The 22,223-nt window shown below is 45.1% G+C and overlaps 1 protein-coding gene across 3 annotated transcripts; it reads right to left on the reverse strand.

Moving 5' to 3' along the window:
- Nucleotides 1–620: 620 nt before the first annotated feature.
- LOC110532867 (uncharacterized) lies at nt 621–20,857 on the reverse strand. 3 transcript variants are annotated; one of them, XM_090217670.1, is made up of 10 exons: nt 20,655–20,849; nt 13,510–13,981; nt 12,180–13,294; nt 11,261–11,523; nt 11,001–11,127; nt 10,176–10,232; nt 9,457–9,573; nt 6,463–6,532; nt 2,622–2,706; nt 621–2,457 (listed from the first exon to the last, which is right to left on the reverse strand). In XM_090217670.1, exons 2-10 carry the CDS (start codon nt 13,946–13,948, stop codon nt 2,307–2,309), a joined length of 2,424 nt encoding a protein of 807 aa, XP_090073796.1. In that variant the 5' UTR covers nt 13,949–13,981; nt 20,655–20,849; the 3' UTR covers nt 621–2,306. The 3 variants fall into 3 exon arrangements, with proteins under 3 accessions (XP_090073796.1, XP_090073795.1, XP_090073794.1); XM_090217669.1 differs by lacking the exons at nt 621–2,457; nt 2,622–2,706 and having other exon boundaries at nt 4,792–6,529; nt 20,655–20,857; XM_090217668.1 differs by lacking the exons at nt 621–2,457; nt 2,622–2,706 and having other exon boundaries at nt 6,314–6,529; nt 20,750–20,837.
- Nucleotides 20,858–22,223: the final 1,366 nt, after the last annotated feature.

Raw genomic sequence — 22,223 nt, forward strand, 5'->3', positions numbered from 1 at the left:
GTTTCTAAAACTGTTTGAATCATGTCTGTGAGTATAACATAACTTATGTAACAGGCAAAACCCTGAGGACTAATCCTTCAGAATTTTTTTTAGGTCTCTGTCTGTTCAGTGAGTTCTCGTTGGCAAACAATATTTCTTAGGAACTGGTTTTCAGTTCCTACTGCTTCCACTGGATGTCACCAGTCTTTGGAATTTGGTTGAGGTTATTCCTTTGTGCAATGAAGAAGTAGGCCAACTAGGAACTGGGTAACACTGTTGAGAGTTGCGCAAGATGTGAAAAGTAGCGCTGGTTTATTGTCTTCCTGTATTGAACAACAGATAGACCCATCTACAATTTGATCAATTATTAACGTTTGAAAATACCTAAAGTTGTATTACAAAAGTAGTTTGAAATATTTTGGCAAAGTTTATAGGCAACTTTTGAAATATTTTGTAGTGACGTTGCATTTTTTGGAAACTGTTTTTTTTTCTGGATCAAACGCGCTTTATAAATTGACATTTGGATATATATGGACGGAATTAATCGAACAAAAGGACCAATTGTGATGTTTATGGGACATATTGGAGTGCCAACAAAAGAAGCTCGTCAAAGGTAATGCGTTTTATATTTTATTTCTGCGTTTTGTGTCGCGTCTGCAGGGTTGAAATATGCTACCCTCTTTGTTTACTGGTTGTGCTATCATCAGATAATAGCTTCTTATGCTGTAGTCGAAAAGCATTTTAAAAATCTGACATGTTGGCTGGATTCACAACGAGTGTAGCTTTAATTTAGTATCTTACATTTGTGATTTAATGAAAGTTTGATTTTTACATCATTTTTTTATTTTTATTTGCCTCGCTGCATTTTCCCTGTTTTTTGCCCAAGTGGGACGCGACTGTCCCGGCCTATCCGTAACCTCAGTTTGTTACCTGTATAAAAGACACCTGTCCACAGAAGCAATCAATCAATCAGATTCCAAACTCTCCACCATGGCCAAGACCAAAGAGCTCTCCAAGGATGTCAGGGACATGATTGTAGACCTACACAAGGCTGGAATGGGCTACAAGACCATCGCCAAGCAGCTTGGTGAGAAGGTGACAACAGTTGGTGAGATTATTCGCAAATGGAAGAAACACAAAAGAACTGTCAATCTCCCTCGGCCTGGGGCTCCATGCAAAATCTCACCTCGTGGAGTTGCAATGATCATGAGAACGGTGAGGAATCAGCCCAGAACTACACGGGAAGATCTTGTCAATGATCTCAAGACAGCTGGGACCATAGTCACCAAGAAAACTATTGGTAACACACAATGCCGTGAAGGACTGAAATCCTGCAGCGCCCGCAAGGTCCCCCTGCTCAAGAAAGCACATATACATGCCCGTCTGAAGTTTGCCAATGAACATCTGAATGATTCAGAGGACAACTGGGTGAAAGTGTTGTGGTCAGATGAGACTAAAATGGAGCTCTTTGGCATCAACTCAACTCGCCGTGTTTGGAGGAGGAGGAATGCTGCCTATGACCCCAAGAACACCATCCCCACCGTCAAACATGGAGGTGGAAATATTATGCTTTGGGGGTGTTTTTCTGCTAAGGGGACAGGACAACTTCACCGCATCAAAGGGATGATGGACAGGCACATGTACCGTCAAATCTTGGGTGAGAACCTCCTTCCCTCAGCCAGGGCATTGAAAATTGGTCGTGGATGGGTATTCCAGCATGACAATGACCCAAAACACACGGCCTTGGCAACAAAGGAGTGGCTCAAGAAGAAGCACATTAAGGTCCTGGAGTGGCCTAGCCAGTCTCCAGACCTTAATCCCATAGAAAATCTGTGGAGGGAGCTGAAGGTTCGAGTTGCCTATCGTCAGCCTCGAAACCTTAATGACTTGGAGAAGATCTGCAAAGATTGGGACAAAATCCCTCCTGAGATGTGTGCAAACCTACTACAAGAAACGTCTGACCTCTGCCAACATGGGTTTTGCCACCAAGTACTAAGTCATGTTTTGCAGAGGGGTCAAATACTTATTTCTCTCATTAAAATGCAAATCAATTTTTAACATTTTTGACAAGCGTTTTTATGGATTTTTGTTGTTGTTATTCTGTCTCTCACTGTTCAAATAAACCTACCATAAAAATTATAGACGGATCATTTCTCTGTCAGTGGGCAAGCGTACAAAATCAGCAGGGGACCAAATACTTTTTTCCCTCACTGTCTTTCACCATATTACTGATTATAAACATTTTGACTTTGCATCAATGTTCAATCTAGCTTTGAAGCGGACAAGTCTTCTGTGTTTGTGTGTGTGCGCATCCATCCATGTGTGCATCACTCTAGCAGTGTACCAGAGCCAGCGGCTGGTGTGAGGGTGATGGGGAACATTAGGACCTTAGCCTTCATGAAGGACAGGTCAGCCAGCCCACAGATCACCCTGGCTGCCTCCTCACTCAGCTGGTCCTCCTCATCCCTATGGGGTTTCCTGACACAAACAACACATTAAGATGGAAAAACACAGAGGCGACATTTGATTGCAGGTGAGTTTTCCATGCAAAGCTCTTTCAGACCTGGCAAAGCACGATATAAAACCAATAGATTATGCTTGATTAGCAATTATTGATCACTACGTGTGTGTGTCAGTCTGACCTGGTGGAGGTGGTGGTGTTCTCCATAGTAGACATGAGGTGGTTCAGGGTGTCAGCTGGACGGCTGCTTGTGTCACTGTCTAGCTCTGGTCCACCACATCACACACACACACACACACACACACACACACCATACATATGTACACACACATTGCACCTGTGTTTAGAGTTCAAAACAAAAATACCACCATGGCACTTCTGTCCTTGGTCCAAATAAAAGGTGTACAAACTACTAGCAAGTGGTGAAGAAACCATCAAGAATTTGGTCTTTCAACACAGTGGGTGGCAGTATGGAGCTGGAATAAGAATCGACAGAACAGAGGAAAGCAGCATAGAGTTGGATAGAGGGCTCTTCCTTACATCTTTGCCATTCTGGATTCCGTGACAGCATGGGCAGCAATATTGAGGGCTCTCTCCATTTGACTTAAATTAGTTAATTGACAGTCGGTTAACAAACTGAAAGGGTTTGCATACTGCCTCCTGGAGTGTATTGTCTGAACAGGCATTAAGGCCAAGGTGGGTGATTTACAGCCACATCCAGGTATGGGACGTTTGCTCAGGAGTATAATTCATTGGCAGATCCTTCCTGCTAACCTGGATGGAATTCTGTGATCCTTACTTATCCTATAGAAATTCCCACCCAGTTGACTGCTTCCTTATGGTGAACGGCCTCAATGGCACTGCCCATGTTAAACCAGGATGTGTGATATCTATCCATGTCTATGGAGGAAAGTCGTCAGTGTAGTGATAGAACAGCCAGAGAAAACCAAGAGGCAGGACAGCTCAGATAGGTGTAATATATTAGAAAGAGGTTTATTCACGTATTTACAACAGTGTTTATTGCAACCACACTGAAAGAACCTTAAAACATCTCATTGGTTGGGGGGAATCTAAAAAGAAATAAAAAAACATATTCAAGCTAAATCAAATTGTATTTTATTTTGCAGATATTGTGTTTATATAATCACAGTGATTGTAAAGATCAGTTTCAGTTTACTGAATATATATATGTCCTCTTTATTTTACAAAGAAAATGAAAAGTAAAGATACAGAAGAATATAAGAAAACACAGAATAGCAGCTTAAACAGAAAACAGTAAGAGAATCCTGGCTTTATCTATCCTGGGTACCAGTAAGAGGATCCTGGCTTTATCTATCCTGGGTACCAGTAAGAGGATCCTGGCTTTCTCTTTCTTGGGTACCAGTAAGAGGATCCTGGCTTTCTCTATCCTGGGTACCAGTAAGAGGATCCTGGCTTTCTCTATCCTGGGTACCAGTAAGAGAATCCTGGCTTTCTCTATCCTGGCTTTCTCTATCCTGGGTACTAGTAAGAGAATCCTGGCTTTCTCTATCCTGGCTTTCTCAATCCTGGGTTTCTCTATCCTGGGTACCAGTAAGAGGATCCTGGCTTTCTCTATCCTGGCTTTCTCTATGCTGGGTACCAGTAAGAGAATCCTGGCTTTCTCTATCCTGGGTACCAGTAAGAGGATCCTGGCTTTCTCTATCCTGGGTACCAGTAAGAGGATCCTGGCTTTCTCTATCCTGGGTTTCTCTATCCGGGGTACCAGTAAGAAGATCCTGGCTTTCTTTATCCTGGGTACTAGTAAGAGGATCCTGGCTTTCTCTATCCTGGGTACTAGTAAGAGGATCCTGGCTTTCTCTATCCTGGGTAACAGTAAGAGGATCCTGGCTTTCTCTATCCTGGCTTTCTCTATCCTGGGTAGTAGTAAGAGGATCCTGGCTTTCTCTATCCTGGGTAACAGTAGGAGGATCCTGGCTTTCTCTATCCTGGGTACTAATTAGAGGATCCTGCCTTTCTCTATCCTGGGTACTAGTAAGATGATCCTGGCTTTCTCTATCCTGGGGACTAATAAGATGATCCTGGCTTTCTCTATCCTGGGTTTCTCTATCCTGGGTACTAGTAAGATGATCCTGGCTTTCTCTATCCTGGCTTTCTCTATCCTGGGTAATAGTAAGATGATCCTGGCTTTCTCTATCCTGGCTTTCTCTATCCTGGGTACTAGTAAGAGGATCCTGTCTTTCTCTATCCTGGGTACCAGTAAGAGGATCCTGGCTTTCTCTATCTTGGCTTTCTCTATCCTAGGTACCAGTAAGAGGATCCTGTATTTCTCTATCCTGGGTACTAGTAAGAGGATCCTGGCTTTCTCTAGCCTGGGTACTAGTAAGAGGATCCTGGCTTTCTCTATCCTGGGTACTAGTAAGAGGATCCTGGCTTTCTCTATCCTGGGTACCAGTAAGAGGATCCTGGCTTTCTCTATCCTGGGTTTCTCTATCCGGGGTACCAGTAAGAAGATCCTGGCTTTCTTTATCCTGGGTACTAGTAAGAGGATCCTGGCTTTCTCTATCCTGGGTACTAGTAAGAGGATCCTGGCTTTCTCTATCCTGGGTAACAGTAAGAGGATCCTGGCTTTCTCTATCCTGGCTTTCTCTATCCTGGGTAGTAGTAAGAGGATCCTGGCTTTCTCTATCCTGGGTAACAGTAGGAGGATCCTGGCTTTCTCTATCCTGGGTTTCTCTATCCTGGGTACTAGTAAGATGATCCTGGCTTTCTTTATCCTGGGTACTAGTAAGAGGATCCTGGCTTTCTCTATCCTGGGTTTCTCTATCCTGGGTACTAGTAAGATGATCCTGGCTTTCTCTATCCTGGCTTTCTCTATCCTGGGTAATAGTAAGATGATCCTGGCTTTCTCTATCCTGGCTTTCTCTATCCTGGGTACTAGTAAGAGGATCCTGTCTTTCTCTATCCTGGGTACCAGTAAGAGGATCCTGGCTTTCTCTATCTTGGCTTTCTCTATCCTAGGTACCAGTAAGAGGATCCTGTATTTCTCTATCCTGGGTACTAGTAAGAGGATCCTGGCTTTCTCTAGCCTGGGTACTAGTAAGAGGATCCTGGCTTTCTCTATCCTGGGTACTAGTAAGAGGATCCTGGCTTTCTCTATCCTGGGTTCTAGTAAGAGGATCCTGGCTTTCTCTAGTCTGGATACCAGTCTGTTTGTGCTAATATTCTACTTCATGTCATGCCAAACATAATTGTTGGCATATGACAAAGTACAAGGAGTGGAATGTTAGTACAGAACAGGTCTGGATTTCAGGCTTTTTCACGAGCTTACTTCTACTACAATCAAAATGCAGCTACTGGGGGGATTCCCTTTAGGCTATGGCCACACATTCATCTATATGGCTTGACTTGTCTTTGCCCCATTTCCTCCACTAATACTGAAAGATCTCTCGCCCAGTGCAATAAGAAACAGTGTTTGGATCAATGATGAAGGGTAACAACATGTGAGAAACCTCATCAGCATCACTCAATACAGGGCAGACGAGGTAGCCGGTTAAGTTAGACGTATAGAGAGAGAGCCTTGGGATTCCACAGTACAAGATACAATTAAAGGGACAGTAGGTCATGAAAATGAGTAGTACCATCTAGAGGGAAACTTCAGTGTGAAGAGAGGAGCAGAGGAGAGATGGAGGGGGAGAGGGGGGGAGTGATAGGGACCATGTTCCAAAGTCCACACTTGCATACGACTTACTTAGAATGCATGTCCAACACATTGATTCATTATAGGTGGTAGTCTAGTATGTCCAACACGTTGATTCATTATAGGTGGTAGTCTAGTATGTCCAACACATTGATTCATTATAGGTGGTAGTCTAGTATGTCCAACACATTGATTCTTTATAGGTGGTAGTCTAGTATGCTGGTGTGGACATTGGAACCAAAGAGAGCAACAGGAGTCAGGTAGCAGCAGAGTCGGAGGAGAGAGTGTGTTCAGCAGCCTCATCTCTAGCCCTGTAGGTAGGGGGCTCAGTGGGAGGACGTACCATCCAGACGGTTGACGCCAAGGCCACTGCTGCTCCAGTCAAACTGGGACCAAGGCTGTGGGGCCCCCTGCTGCCGGAAGGAACAAACTGGAGTGAGGCTCAGCAGTGTGCCCTCTATTCAACACAGTCTCTTGAAAGCCCATACTCACAAAAGCACATCAGACAAAGGAGTGCTGATCTAGAATCAGGTCCCCCTGGTTCTTGTTATCTTATTGATTATGAGTTAAAAGACTGATCCTAGATCAGCACTCCTACTCCAAGACGCATTGTGAATATGGCCAGGTCTTCGTGATGGATAGAGGACAGCACAGAGGAATTGGGTGTTAGTTAGTCTAGGGTCAGATATTGTCATTATCCTCCTAATGCTAAGATTAGGATCTGCGGTAAGGATATCTGATCATAGGTCAGAGTTTAGGGTTAACTTCATTGCCAAGGAAGTGTAAAATATAGTGCCCAATGTAGCCCTGTTTGTGTTGGGTATACTGTGTGAGTCACAGGCTGTCTGGAAACATTACCAACTGTCACATCCTAGCCACCGACTGTCTGGAAACATTACCAACTGTCACATCCTAGCCACAGGCTGTCTGGAAACATTACCAATGGTCACATCCTAGCCACAGGCTGTCTGGAAACATTACCAATGGTCACATCCTAGCCACAGACTGTCTGGAGACATTACCAACTGTCACATCCTAGTCAGGCTGTCTGGAGACATTACCAACTGTCACATCCTAGTCAGGCTGTCTGGAGACATTACCAACTGTCACATCCTAGCCACAGACTGTCTGGAGACATTACCAACTGTCACATCCTAGCCACAGACTGTCTGGAAACATTACCCACTGTCACATCTTAGCCACTGACTGTCTGGAAACGTTACCAACTGTCACATCCTACCAATTACCAATGTAAACGTTACCAACTGTCACATCCTAGTCAGACTGTCTGGAAACATTACCAACTGTCACATCCTACCAATTACCAATGTAAACGTTACCAATTGTCACATCCTAGCCACAGGCTGTCTGGAAATGTTACCAACTGTCACATCCTAGCCACAGACTGTCTGGAAACATTACCAACTGTCACATCCTAGCCACAGACTGTCTGGAGACATTACCAACTGTCACATCCTAGCCACAGGCTGTCTGGAAACATTACCAACTGTCACATCCTAGCCACAGGCTGTCTGGAAACATTACCAACTGTCACATCCTACCAATTACCAATGTAAATGTTACCAACTGTCACATCCTAGTCAGGCTGTCTGGAAACGTTACCAACGGTCACATCCTAGCCACAGACTGTCTGGAAACATTACCAACTGTCACATCCTAGCCACAGACTGTCTGGAAACATTACCAACTATCACATCCTAGCCACAGACTGTCTGGAAACATTACCAACTGTCACATCCTAGCCACAGACTGTCTGGAGACATGACCAACTGTCACATCCTAGCCACAGGCTGTCTGGAAACATTACCAACTGTCACATCCTAGCCACAGGCTGTCTGGAATTGTTACCAACTGTCACATCCTAGCCACAGACTGTCTGGAAACATTACCAACTGTCACATCCTAGCCACAGACTGTCTGGAAACATTACTAACTGTCACATCCTAGCCACAGGCTGTCTGGAAATGTTACCAACTGTCACATCCTAGCCACAGACTGTCTGTAAACATTACCAACTGTCACATCCTAGCCACAGGCTGTCTGGAAACATTACCAACTGTCACATCCTTGCCACAGGCTGTCTGGAATTGTTACCAACTGTCACATCCTAGCCACAGACTGTCTGGAAACATTACCAACTGTCACATCCTAGCCACAGACTGTCTGGAAACATTACCAACTGTCACATCCTAGCCACAGGCTGTCCGGAAACATTACTAACTGTCACATCCTAGCCACAGGCTGTCTGGAAATGTTACCAACTGTCACATCCTAGCCACAGACTGTCTGGAAACATTACCAACTGTCACATCCTAGCCACAGGCTGTCTGGAAACATTACCAACTTTCACATCCTAGCCACAGGCTGTCTGGAATTGTTACCAACTGTCACATCCTAGCCACAGACTGTCTGGAAACATTACCAACTGTCACATCCTAGCCACAGACTGTCTGGAAACATTACCAACTGTCACATCCTAGCCACAGGCTGTCTGGAAATATTACCAACTGTCACATCCTAGCCACAGACTGTCTGGAAACATTACCAACTGTCATATCCTAGCCACAGGCTGTCTGGAGACGTTACCAACTGTCACATCCTAGCCACAGGCTGTCTGGAAACATTACCAACTGTCACATCCTAGCAACAGACTGTCTGGAGATGTTACCAACTGTCACATCCTAGCCACAGACTGTCTGGAAACATTACCAACTGTCACATCCCAGCCACAGACTGTCTGGAAACATTACCAACTGTCACATCCTAGCAACAGACTGTCTGGAAACATTACCAACTGTCACATCCTAGCCACAGACTGTCTGGAAACATTACCAACTGTCACATCCTAGCCACAGGCTGTTTGGAAACGTTACCAACTGTCACATCCTAGCCACAGACTGCCTGGAAACATTACCAACTGTCACATCCTAGCCACAGGCTGTCTGGAAACGTTACCAACTGTCACATCCTTGCCTCTTCTGTCCTCAATTCAAAGAACAGAACTATTCTTACCTCTCTCTCAAAGTTCATTTTGAAGAGAGTATCTAAGGTCCCTCCTCTCAAACCTCCTCCTCCAATGAGCTTTGAGAAAGGGGTGCGGGATTGAGGAACAAAGCCGGAGGAGAGTTTAACAGCTGGTAACATGTTCACACACAGCTGTGGTGTGCCTGTTGCTCTGGAGTGAAGTTTCCCCTAGGTACAGACCTAGGATCTGCATCACCTCCCGCAATTCTAACTGTAACCATTTGGAGGGAAAATGCTAAACTGACCACATATCAGCATCTAGGACAACTTCTCCCTACACCTGTTTCTGTACCTGTATTGACGAGGTTGTGGTGGTTTCCTGTGACCCAGGAAGTGCTTGTGCTGTGGCAGCAGTCTTCTCCGCAGTTGAAGCTGGTCTCAGTGGCTCTTTGGTGGGCTCTAACATTCCCTGAGAGAGAAAGAGGGGAGAGGGGGTGAAAGAGAGAGAGGAGAGAGGGGGGATAACGGGGGAAAGAGAGAGAGAGAGGAGAGAGGGGGGATAACGGGGGAAAGAGAGAGAGAGAGGAGAGAGGGGGGATAACGGGGGAAAGAGAGAGAGATGGGAGAGCGATAGGGAATAAAAGGTGAAGGGGAAAGGCAGAGAAAGAAAGAGGTCACCATGGAACACTTGGTCACATGATGAAAGGTTTGGAGAGGGAGAAAGCAATATGGCCGACTGCCAAGTCATCATCTTATTGCTTTACACCTACCCAGTAGTTTTAGATCTGTGAACATTAAGGGTCTATCAGCATACAAGTCTAAGGGAAGGTAGCCTGGTCCCAGATCTGTTTGTGCTATCATGTCAACTCCTGGTCATGTTTGGCATGACAAGGAGTGGCATAACGGAACAAACTGACTGGTACACATGCTTAGGGGGAGGATCTAGGGACAGAAATGGAACTAGGGCCACCATGGTCTGTGTCCATATGGGCCCTGGTCTAAAGTAGTGCACTGTATAGGGAACAGGGTGCCATTTGGGACACAGTACAGTATCTGCATCAGTCCACTCACCAGGCTGGCTGCAAACACAGGAACTATGACAGGCTGCTTTCTCTGACCAGTGAACAACTGTGGAGGAGAGACAGAATCAGAAATCACCAAGTAACTTTACCTGTAGCAGGAATTCAAGCTGGTGAAACGGTGCTGCTTTTACACCAATAAACAGAATACACAGACAGAATAACATTATATTATAGATGAAGAATTGACATATAATCCACATACAGTATGTACACTATAGATACAGCAACAACAGAACACTTCTACACAGTAAAGGGGATATACAGACACATTTACAGTAGATGATGTACAATATGGAATTATGGGGAGGGAGGAGAGAGGGAGGGGCTTACGGACAGACAGACAAGACACAGGGAGTGTTCAATGCTCACTGCTCAATGATTGTCTGTATTGTTATTGTTTTTAATAACCTGCCCAGGGACTGCGTTTGAAAATTAGCCAGCTGGCTAAAACTGGCACTTTTACTGAAACGTTGATTAATGTGCACTGTCCCTGTAAAAATAAAAAATAAACTCAACACATGACAGACAGACAGACAGACAGACAGACACATGACTTACTACATCGTTGATGTTGTTGTTGTCAAAGGCAGATGGCTTCACGTTTTATTTAGTTATGTTGCTCTGATGGAAAGTCCTTCATTGAGCACTATATATGTAGATGTTTTAAAGTCGTGTGAAATGCCATCCATCCATTTTGTTACTGTTTGTTGACATCTGCTGTTATTCTGTTGGGGAGGCTGAGGCTCACTCTGCTACACATGGAACCATTCACATAACTACAGAGTGTGGCTTTAAACTGAAAAGAGGCCGTTACCATGTTTCTGGTGTCCATCCCCAGACAGCGGAGCAGGGCCCTGTTGCTATGGGAACCGCCCCACTGGAATCCCAGGCCCACGGCATCGTGGAGGTCCTGAGGCTGCCGCCACGCGCCCCTAGGAACCCTGGGTAAAGCAACCAAGGAGGCGGTCACATACAGCAGAGTAGAGCTTTGGCCAGCCTCGAATGCTATCTGCTGTTATTCCACTGAACCATCATCGTTATAATCATCATCATCATCACTAGAGGTTCTCTCACCAGTGTGTAGTGTGGTTGAGCCCCTTCGTCTCCTCTTCCTCAGGCTGTGTGTCTAGAGTCTCTAGCAGAGCCCTGAGGCTGAGCACATTCAACACCTCATCCCCACTGTCCTCCACCTCCTCCTCCACCCCCGTCTCCTCCTCCTCCATGGCAGTCTCCTCCCCCTCCACCCCAGTCTCCTCCCTCTCCTGATCCAGTTCTGGGACTGCCACTGCAGGGAAGCTGGTCTGTAGGACTCTCTGTAGCCGGATAGACAGGGAGTCCTGAATGGGAGAGACAGTGCTTGTTTGAGATCTATTACAGTGCAGTCAACTATATTGTAATCAAACACAATTAATGGGAAAGATTTTTAAACTAACTATGTGCATCTACCTGATTTTGAAGCAAACTGAAGTCTGGCAGGAACTGTCTTATTCCAGCAAACTCATTTAGGTGTGAACTACCTCTAGGAGCTACCTCTAGGAGCTACCTCTAGGAGCTACCTCTAGGAGCTACCTCTAGGAGCTACCTCTAGGAGCTACCTCTAGGAGCTACCTCTAGGAGCTACCTCTAGGAGCTACCTCTAGTCGAACTGCAGTGACAATCTATTGATACAATAATAAAAAACCATCTGGGCAGAATTATTCTTGCAGAGTCAAAGGTTATGACGAACATACTACAAATGTCAGAGTGGATTTCTACCAGACGTGGGACAACTAAGTACTGTAGGATGCCTCGTCATCCAGACTCCTGGAGAATCCTGTTTGGAGTCCCAACTCTCTATCACTTTACATTTGAGCATGCGGCGGCTGACCATTCATCTCACCGGTATAAATTGTGTGTCGGCCGTGTTGGGGAAAATGTGAGGTGACGGAGCTGGGACTGTCTCTCCGGCGTTACACAATATAAATCCACTCTAATAACTCAGAAGACCACTCACCTGCAGCCTGTCCCTTCGTACAGCAGCACCTCCCTGACATCTCTCTTTCCACTTCTTCTCCTCTGCCTCTTCTGTCCGCCTGGCTCTATCCTCCTCTCCAAACTCTGCCCAGGTCTCCCCCTCCGACAGACCTCTCTGGTCCCCATACGCCCCCCAGCCCTCCTCCCTCTCACCCTGCCCCTCCAGGGGAGCAGAGTGGAAGTCTGCAAAGCTGTCGCTGACAGGAAGGTCTCCATGTCCAACCTCTTCCCCACACGCCTGGGTCGGACCTGGGTCCTCAGAATAGTCCTGTTCAAAGTCACCAAAGCCCTCCTGTGTCCTGGACTCCGATTGGTTGAAGTCAGCAAAGTCCTCCTGGCTAGGGAAGGATCCAGCATCCCTGAAGATTCCAAAGTCCTCTTCTTCATCTTCCTCCTCCACCATCTTTGTCTCGGTCTCCTCCCGGAGGTCACTCCGCTGCACCTCCTCTTTCTCCTTCTCCTCCTCCCCTATTGACGAGGGAGTGAAGACCGTCTCGCCAAAGTTCCCAAACTCCTCCAAAGCGTCTGACGACACAGCCTCACCAGAGGAGGCAAACTCCTCACTCACTGACCCACTGACTGTGGTGGGGAGAGGAGAGACACTGTCCTCTGTTTCGCTCTCCTCATCTTCCTCCTCCTCCACCCTCCTCCCTCCAAGTTCTGGGTCCTGTGTAAGCGCGCTATCCCTGTTGATGCTGGGTGCCCTCTCTCCAGGCTCCCCCAGCCCCTCACCCCTAGCACAGAGCACCTCTATGGGGGCTAAGAGGACAGAGTCCTGAGGGTGGCCCCTTAGCTCACAGTGTTGCTGGACTCCAGTGCAGTCCCTGTCCCCTTGCTGTGCTAAACATTGAGAGTCAGGCCCGCCAGGCTCTATTCTGGCCCGCTGCTCTATGTCCTTCTGGACCGAGTGTGCATTGCAGAAACCGTTGGTTAGGTTTGTCCCTTCCATCCTGCCGTCCTTCCTGTGCTCCGTACTGTGAGTGTGAGTGAAGCCGCAGCACCAGGGTTCCAGCTCCATCTCTGGCTCGGCGAACGCAGAGAAGTCTGCAAACCCCTGCTCCTGGCTGGGGGAGCCCAGGCCAGCCGGTACAAGACCTGTGGTGAATTAAGTAATACATTTTACTGGAACGTATTTAAAATACATATAGAGATGCCTCAGCCATTTGAGTACAACAGTTCATATTCAAAATTATTGAGGATTAAAAACACAATACAACAAAAACAAAAACTTACATTAGTATTACAAGGACTAAGTTGCTAGGCAACCTCACTAACAACACCATGACAGCCCTCGGGACTAAAGTTGTTACCTGCAGACATGGTCCCCTGGTGATTCCGCTTGGTAAACCCATTGGTGAGAGGGAGGTCAGGGAGGTCGCAATGACAGGGCTGCCCTTTGACCTCCAACCCCGGCCGAACCCTGCCGACCTCTGAGGTCCCAGTATTAGCGGGCTGTGATTGGTCCACCACCGGCGCCCGTGGCTTCTTCAGGTCGTCAGCTGCTCGGAACTGTTTCGAGATTCCGTTGCTATGGGTAGTTCCGGAGAAAGAGGAGGAGTTACTAACACTAAAGTGCACCGTTGATAGGGTCGGGGAGGCGGGGTCTGTTGTGGAGGGGCACGGCTGGTTGGATGACATTGCCACACCCCCAGAGAAATCCCCAAACTCGTCATCGTCCTCCTCTCCCCCTGATTCGTCGTCCAGCGGAGGGGGGGAGGAGGAGTATATGCGCATCACTTCCTGTTCCATGAGAGAGCTCTCCTGGCTGAAGGCCTCATAGATCTGTAGGGAGAACACACAAGACAGGTTGAGTACAGAACGGCCTACTAGAAGACAGGTTGAGTACAGAACGGCCTACTAGAAGACAGGTTGAGTACAGAACGGCCTACTAGAAGACAGGTTGAGTACAGAACGGCCTACTAGAAGACAGGTTGAGTACAGAACGGCCTACTAGAAGACAGGTTGAGTACAGAACGGCCTACTAGAACACAGGTTGAGTACAGAACGGCCTACTAGAAGACAGGTTGAGTACAGAACGGCCTACTAGAAGACAGGTTGAGTAAAGAACGGCCTACTAGAAGACAGGTTGAGTACAGAACGGCCTACTAGAACACAGGTTGAGTACAGAACGGCCTACTAGAAGACAGGTTGAGTACAGAACGGCCTACTAGAAGACAGGTTGAGTACAGAACGGCCTACTAAAAGACAGGTTGAGTACAGAACGGCCTACTAGAAGACAGGTTGAGTACAGAACGGCCTACTAGAAGACAGGTTGAGTACAGAACGGCCTACTAGAAGACAGGTTGAGTTCAGAACGGCCTACTAGAAGACAGGTTGAGTACAGAACGGCCTACTAGAAGACAGGTTGAGTTCAGAACGACCTACTAGAAGACAGGTTGAGTACAGAACGGCCTACTAGAAGACAGGTTGAGTACAGAACGGCCTACTAGAAGACAGGTTGAGTACAGAACGGCCTACTAGAAGACAGGTTGAGTACAGAACGGCCTACTAGAAGACAGGTTGAGTACAGAACGGCCTACTAGAAGACAGGTTGAGTACAGAACGGCCTACTAGAACACAGGTTGAGTACAGAACGACCTACTAGAAGACAGGTTGAGTACAGAACGGCCTACTAGAAGACAGGTTGAGTACAGAACGGCCTACTAGAAGACAGGTTGAGTTCAGAACGACCTACTAGAAGACAGGTTGAGTACAGAACGGCCTACTAGAAGACAGGTTGAGTACAGAACGGCCTACTAGAAGACAGGTTGAGTACAGAACGGCCTACTAGAAGACAGGTTGAGTACAGAACGACCTACTAGAAGACAGGTTGAGTACAGAACGACCTACTAGAAGACAGGTTGAGTACAGAACGGCCTACTAGAAGACAGGTTGAGTACAGAACGGCCTACTAGAAGACAGGTTGAGTACAGAACGGCCTACTAGAAGACAGGTTGAGTACAGAACGGCCTACTAGAAGACAGGTTGAGTACAGAACGGCCTACTAGAAGACAGGTTGAGTACAGAACGACCTACTAGAAGACAGGTTGAGTACAGAACGGCCTACTAGAAGACAGGTTGAGTACAGAACGACCTACTAGAAGACAGGTTGAGTACAGAACGGCCTACTAGAAGACAGGTTGAGTACAGAACGGCCTACTAGAAGACAGGTTGAGTACAGAACGACCTACTAGAAGACAGGTTGAGTACAGAACGACCTACTAGAAGACAGGTTGAGTACAGAACGGCCTACTAGAAGACAGGTTGAGTACAGAACGGCCTACTAGAAGACAGGTTGAGTACAGAACGACCTACTAGAAGACAGGTTGAGTACAGAACGGCCTACTAGAAGACAGGTTGAGTACAGAACGGCCTACTAGAAGACAGGTTGAGTACAGAACGACCTACTAGAAGACAGGTTGAGTACAGAACGGCCTACTAGAAGACAGGTTGAGTACAGAACGACCTACTAGAAGACAGGTTGAGTACAGAACGGCCTACTAGAAGACAGGTTGAGTACAGAACGGCCTACTAGAAGACAGGTTGAGTACAGAACGGCCTACTAGAAGACAGGTTGAGTACAGAACGACCTACTAGAAGACAGGTTGAGTACAGAACGACCTACTAGAAGACAGGTTGAGTACAGAACGGCCTACTAGAAGACAGGTTGAGTACAGAACGGCCTACTAGAAGACAGGTTGAGTACAGAACGACCTACTAGAAGACAGGTTGAGTACAGAACGGCCTACTAGAAGACAGGTTGAGTACAGAACGACCTACTAGAAGACAGGTTGAGTACAGAACGGCCTACTAGAAGACAGGTTGAGTACAGAACGGCCTACTAGAAGACAGGTTGAGTACAGAACGACCTACTAGAAGACAGGTTGAGTACAGAACGGCCTACTAGAAGACAGGTTGAGTACAGAACGGCCTACTAGAAGACAGGTTGAGTACAGAACGGCCTACTAGAAGACAGGTTGAGTACAGAACGACCTACTAGAAGACAGGTTGAGTACAGAACGGCCTACTAGAAGACAGGTTGAGTACAGAACGGCCTACTAGAAGACAGGTTGAATGTTCAATCAATCAAATAAATGTGATGGTGGGAGAAAAATAAAAGGAAGATCTTGTTCTACATAGTTATATGTCATTATTAACAGACAGTAGATCTTGTTCCACATAGTCTGGTGTCATTATTAACAGACAGTAGGTCTTGTTCTACATAGTCATATGTCATTATTAACAGACAGTAGGCCTTGTTGTTCTACATAGTCATATGTCATTATTAACAGACAGTAGGTCTTGTTCTACATAGTCATATGTCATTATTAACAGACAGTAGGTCTTGTTCTACATAGTCATATGTCATTATTAACAGACAGTAGGTCTTGTTGTTCTACATAGTTATATGTCATTATTAACAGACAGTAGGTCTTGTTCTACATAGTCATATGTCATTATTAACAGACAGTAGGTCTTGTTCTACATAGTCATATGTCATTATTAACAGACAGTAGGTCTTGTTCTACATAGTTATATGTCATTATTAACAGACAGTAGGCCTTGTTCTACATAGTCATATGTCATTATTAACAGACAGTAGGCCTTGTTCTACATAGTTATATGTCATTATTAACAGACAGTAGGTCTTGTTCTACATAGTTATATGTCATTATTAACAGACAGTAGGTCTTGTTCTACATAGTTATATGTCATTATTAACAGACAGTAGGTCTTGTTCTACATAGTCATATGTCATTATTAACAGACAGTAGGTCTTGTTCTACATAGTTATATGTCATTATTAACAGACAGTAGGCCTTGTTCTACATAGTCATATGTCATTATTAACAGACAGTAGGCCTTGTTCTACATAGCCAAATGTCATTATTAACAGACCTACATGCTCTTCCTATTGTAAGTTAAAAGTAACAAATAAAGCAGAGTAAGTTTGGCTAAACAGAGCGACCATTTTACTCACATATGCGCCTAAATATGAAGCTGTCTGACCTGGAATTCTATCCTAGGAGCACCAGTGTACCAAGACAGTTTTGGAATTCTAGCTGTAATATATTTCATTGTGCTTCTAAATGTATTTGTGAGCGCCTACATTTTTCAACTTGGCACAAACGTGCTCCTTGCAACAACAAAAAAAGGTCAGCGTAGAGCCCTGCTAAATGAACATCAGGAGAAGGTCTCCAGTGGAGGAAAAAATTATAAGAAGATTTTTTTTTTAAAGAGAACCTTTCGAACTTGTTTAAAAAGTGTTGGGAAAAAAACACTTTGGCTACTAAGACATCAACTGTAATCATGTCAGCCAAGTGTATGATTGAGTCCCAAATGGCACCTTACTCCCTATATATAGTTAAATCTAATTTAATTTGTCACATGCTCCAAATACAACAGGTGAAATGCAGATTGTGGATCTGTTGGTGCGGTATGTGAATTGGAGTGGGTCTAAGGTTTCAGGGATAATGGTGATGATGTGAGCCATGACCAGCCTTTCAAAGCACTTCACGGCTACAGATGTGATGCACTACTACCCAAGTGCACTATTATGTGGACCGTGGTCAAAAGTAGTGCAGTAGATAGGTGAACAGGATGTCATTTTGAATGCAGCCTGTGTGTCATTGACTTCCCCATGCATGACTTTGTGCTCTCACTAAACAGGAACTGCAAACACAAATATGTTTGGCACGCAAAACAGCAGGAGCGAGATTTGGTTGTTAACTCTGAGTTTGGACTATGTTCAGTCTTATCCCTCAGAGGAATGGGTGTTTTATAGGCTGAAGTGGTCCTAGATAACAGCAGGTTTGTAGGTTCCCACTGGGGTTACCCATATGAGAATGTATGCACGGACTACTTTAAGTCACTATGGATAAAAGTGTCTGCTAAATGGAATATATTATTAGGCTATATTATATAATTACTAAGTAGCAGATATTAACGGCACAGTAAGCAACAGGCTAAATCAAGACTGTTTCAGGCCTTATCAGGATTAAAACTTGCCAACGTGTTATTTGTTGTGCATTAAGGATGGACTAACCTGGGGTGTATTCATTAATCGCAGACCGTAGCAAAGCGTTTGGCTCGTTTCAAAACTGTTTACTCAGTAAGGGGAGTGTATGACTGCACACTTCGAAAGAAGGGTAGAGAACCTTCCCCTTCAAGGACAGAGGGATCATTACAAATGGTGCCTTATTCCCTAGTGCACTACTTCTGACCAGAGTGAGCCCTAGGGTGCCATTTGGGACAAGGAGAGAATGTCAGAGAGATCAAGGTCACGGGGTAATCTATAACGCAGGTCTAACTAGCTACCTACTTCACTCCTCACTGATAGACTAGCTGCATCTTACAGTACACAAACACACTTTCCCCATTACGTTGCCAATTCAATAATTGAAGAATCTGTTAAATAACCTCAAAGTTAACAATTATTCTTTAGTCTCTTGCTTGCCTGTAATATCAGTTATTCTAGGACCAAAAGGCCTACTGTCTACCTTCGTCTTAGGTGTTTTCTTGTTGTTGAGGCCATTGGAATGGAAAAAGTAGCCAGGACAAAGACTACACAACACCCCCAGTCAGCCAGTCAGTCAGCCAGCCAGTCAGTCAGTCAGCGAGCCAGCCAGCCAGTCAGTCAGCGAGCCAGTCAGTCAGTCAGTCAGCGAGCCAGTCAGTCAGTCAGTCAGCGAGCCAGTCAGTCAGTCAGCGAGCCAGTCAGTCAGTCAGCGAGCCAGTCAGTCAGTCAGCGAGCCAGTCAGTCAGTCAGTCAGCGAGCCAGCCAGCCAGTCAGTCAGCGAGCCAGTCAGTCAGTCAGTCAGCGAGCCAGTCAGCCAGCCAGTCAGTCAGCGAGCCAGTCAGCGAGCCAGTCAGTCAGTCAGTCAGTGTAAACTGATCCAGGGAATTGTATCCAGCAGCATCATTGTGCTCCACTAGTCAGCTCACAGATAGGGAGGGTGAGGGCTGCTGCTGCACCTACATAAACAGATTGTGTCTCAAATGTCACCCTATTCCCTATATAGTGCACTCCCTATATAGGGCCAATAGGGCTCTGGACTGGTGAAAAGTATTGCACTACATAGGGAACATGGTAGATCCTCTTCCACCTGAAACTCTGTACTTCATAATATTATCAGCGTGCTACCATAAAGTAAGACCATTTCTGTGTGTGAACATACAAGTATATCCTTTCACCACTAATTTACTAGGTATCAGTGAGTACATACAGAGATATAGGCATATCCATTGCTATCCAACTAATGAAGAAGCCGGTTAGCTAGCTTCCTGTAACATGATGCCAATGCACTGCACTGAATCTGAATCTACCGTCAATGGAAAAATGTGAACTACAATCCCAACTCTGTGTTTTAACGTTTAGAAACGTCAATCTTTCATCAGCGTGAAAGAATCACTTAAATATTTTTTATTTTTTTAAACACTCAGTTTTGCACAGATCTGTACAGCTACGGGCGCCTCGACCTCCATCCAACAAAACTACACTTCAACTACACTTCCCGAGTTACGTTTACACTAGGTAGCTAATTTGCTGTAACATGCAGATATGACAGTTGGAACACTAACCCTATATAAAAGGTGTGTATCAATTTAACATAATTTCTCGCTGATATGAAAAATAGGGTCATTGTGCATTCAAAACCATGCGGCAAGCAATGCGTGTTAATGTCCAGCCCGAGGGTCAGGACTCAACAAAACTCCCCCCTGCAGAAGACGTCTCGCTCCAATGACTCTTATGTGTAATGTAATGGACCTGAGAGTCATTAAGGGGCTAGTGTTGTTCTAACTAGCTAGATAAACCACTTGACTTTGATACCCTGTAGTAGTGGGAAATGAGGTTGATGTCTGTTGACAGTGAGATGACAACCCTGAGCTATGAGAAATATGTCACGATGAGAAAATATATAACTAGCGAGCTTGTTGAGAAACAAATACAATTTCGTTAGCTACTAATGTTAGCTAGCTTTGAAACAACAACAGACCCATTTGAGATTAGGCAGGTGTCTTAAACTGGCAGGCTAACTAATGCTGTGATTAGATATCTAGCTAGTAAACTAGATACGTAGATCTTAATAGTTAACGTTAGCCAGTTAACTGTGAGAATAAATGAGACAGACGTGTTTGCTTTTGAAAACACCAGCAATGTTTTATTTAACTAACTCTGGTCCAAGGGCCTACGTCGGATACAGCCCATATTGCAGATCCAGAGCATGAGCTAGTGTGGCGGTAGATATAGCAAATCAGCAACATACTTACTTAAAGTAGCTATATTGAAGACAGTCACTAAACAACATCGTGTGAAAAAAAATCCTTGATGGATGAATTGAAAGATTCAGGCCATTGAAGAAGGCTCTTGCGGCATAATGCCACACGTAATGCCCTGGACCAGAGCTAACAACTAGCTCGCTAATAGCTACTTGGCCAGCTATTTCCCTCTTACCTTCAAATGTTGTAGCTATGGCATGTTCATCTCACAACCGGGATGTGCAGATGAACTAAGATGTACGAAACAAAATGTTGATTTAGAGTAAATACCTGTTATGATAATTAGCGTAGCAGGTGCCTGGACTGTAGCTAGCTACACTGCCTCCATCTATCAAGCTACTGTTACTGCATCTCTCCACTTCACTCTGTTGGCATGATAACAAACAAATAAAACAATTGTGCCGATTCGTTACTTTCTGTAATGCCAGCCCAAATGTTTTAATTTGTAAAATCCTCCTTTTATTTGTTTATTTAGCTTAGATTAAATAAGAGTTAGTGTTGATTTACAAAAAAAAATATATATATATTTACAAAACATGAGATCTTCTGGGTAAAGTGGGTAGGTAACTATACTTTCCTGGCATGGCATGTAGGTGTAGAGTATATATACCTGTGATGATCACATCGCTGCTCACATGGAATTGCCACATATCCTTTGTTCATACTGTAATAATGTTAACATGGGTTATAGCATACACCAGCTGTGCTGTGCTCACAGACACACCTAGACAAGTGCACCTATCAACTACTGGACTGGGATTGAAGGACGCTCATGCTGCATCTATTTTATTCAGCTGAACATGAGAAATATTGTAATTCAAGTTGAGAGGGAGATAGAGAGAGAGAGAGAGAAACAGGCAGGCAGGCAGACAGACAGGCAAAAAGATACAGAGTTATAAATATTATTATCATGGGTTATAAGAATCCAATCCATTCAGTGAGATTGTTCTTCCATTAAGAACTGCTATGCATGGCCTCTGTAGGCTAAGTGGACTCAACGACACCCACATAGAAAAAGCTATTTGTCATTTAATGTGTCTGACTGACACATTGTCAAGGTCTCAGAGAGATGAGGGTCCTTTTCCGGTCATCTGGCGTCGCTCAGCTGGAGAGAGAAAATACATTTAAACACATCTATGTTCTTGAAGGTGCCCTCAGCTCCCAGCAAATGAGACTTGGCTCCACAAGTCATTTATTCCTTGTTATAACAACACAGTCATTTTGCATCCCAAATAGCACCCTTATCCCTATGTAGTGCACTACTTTTGACCACAGCTGGTCAAAGGTAGTGCACTATATAGGTAATAGTGTGCCATTTGGGAGTCAGATGCAATCAGTCCACATTCAATATTGACATCCACAAATCTGGAGCCTGCTATGGCAGCAATACACAGTCATTGACTGAGCCTCAGAACTCTATCTGGCTATCTGTGCTCATGGGATTCAGATTAGGTTGAGCAATCACTCCAACCAGATTAGATTACTGAGTAATGTTCAATCATGTCAAATCGTCTCTATAATCTTTTAGGATTACATCACATTGTTACCAATGGATATCATAAAATCAGTCAAGTCATATAACAGCTGAGGTTTCCACATTATGAAGGAGACACTGTTTCAGTGACAATTAGGGTTAAGTGCCTTGCTCAAGGGCACATCAACAGATGTTTCACCTAGTCTGTACAGTGATTCAAACCAGTGACCTTTTGGTTACTGGCCCAACACTCTTAACCACTAGGCTACC

This window comes from Oncorhynchus mykiss, chromosome 23, assembly GCF_057628025.1.
Source record: "Oncorhynchus mykiss isolate SJ-2025 chromosome 23, ASM5762802v1, whole genome shotgun sequence".
NCBI lineage: Eukaryota > Metazoa > Chordata > Actinopteri > Salmoniformes > Salmonidae > Oncorhynchus > Oncorhynchus mykiss.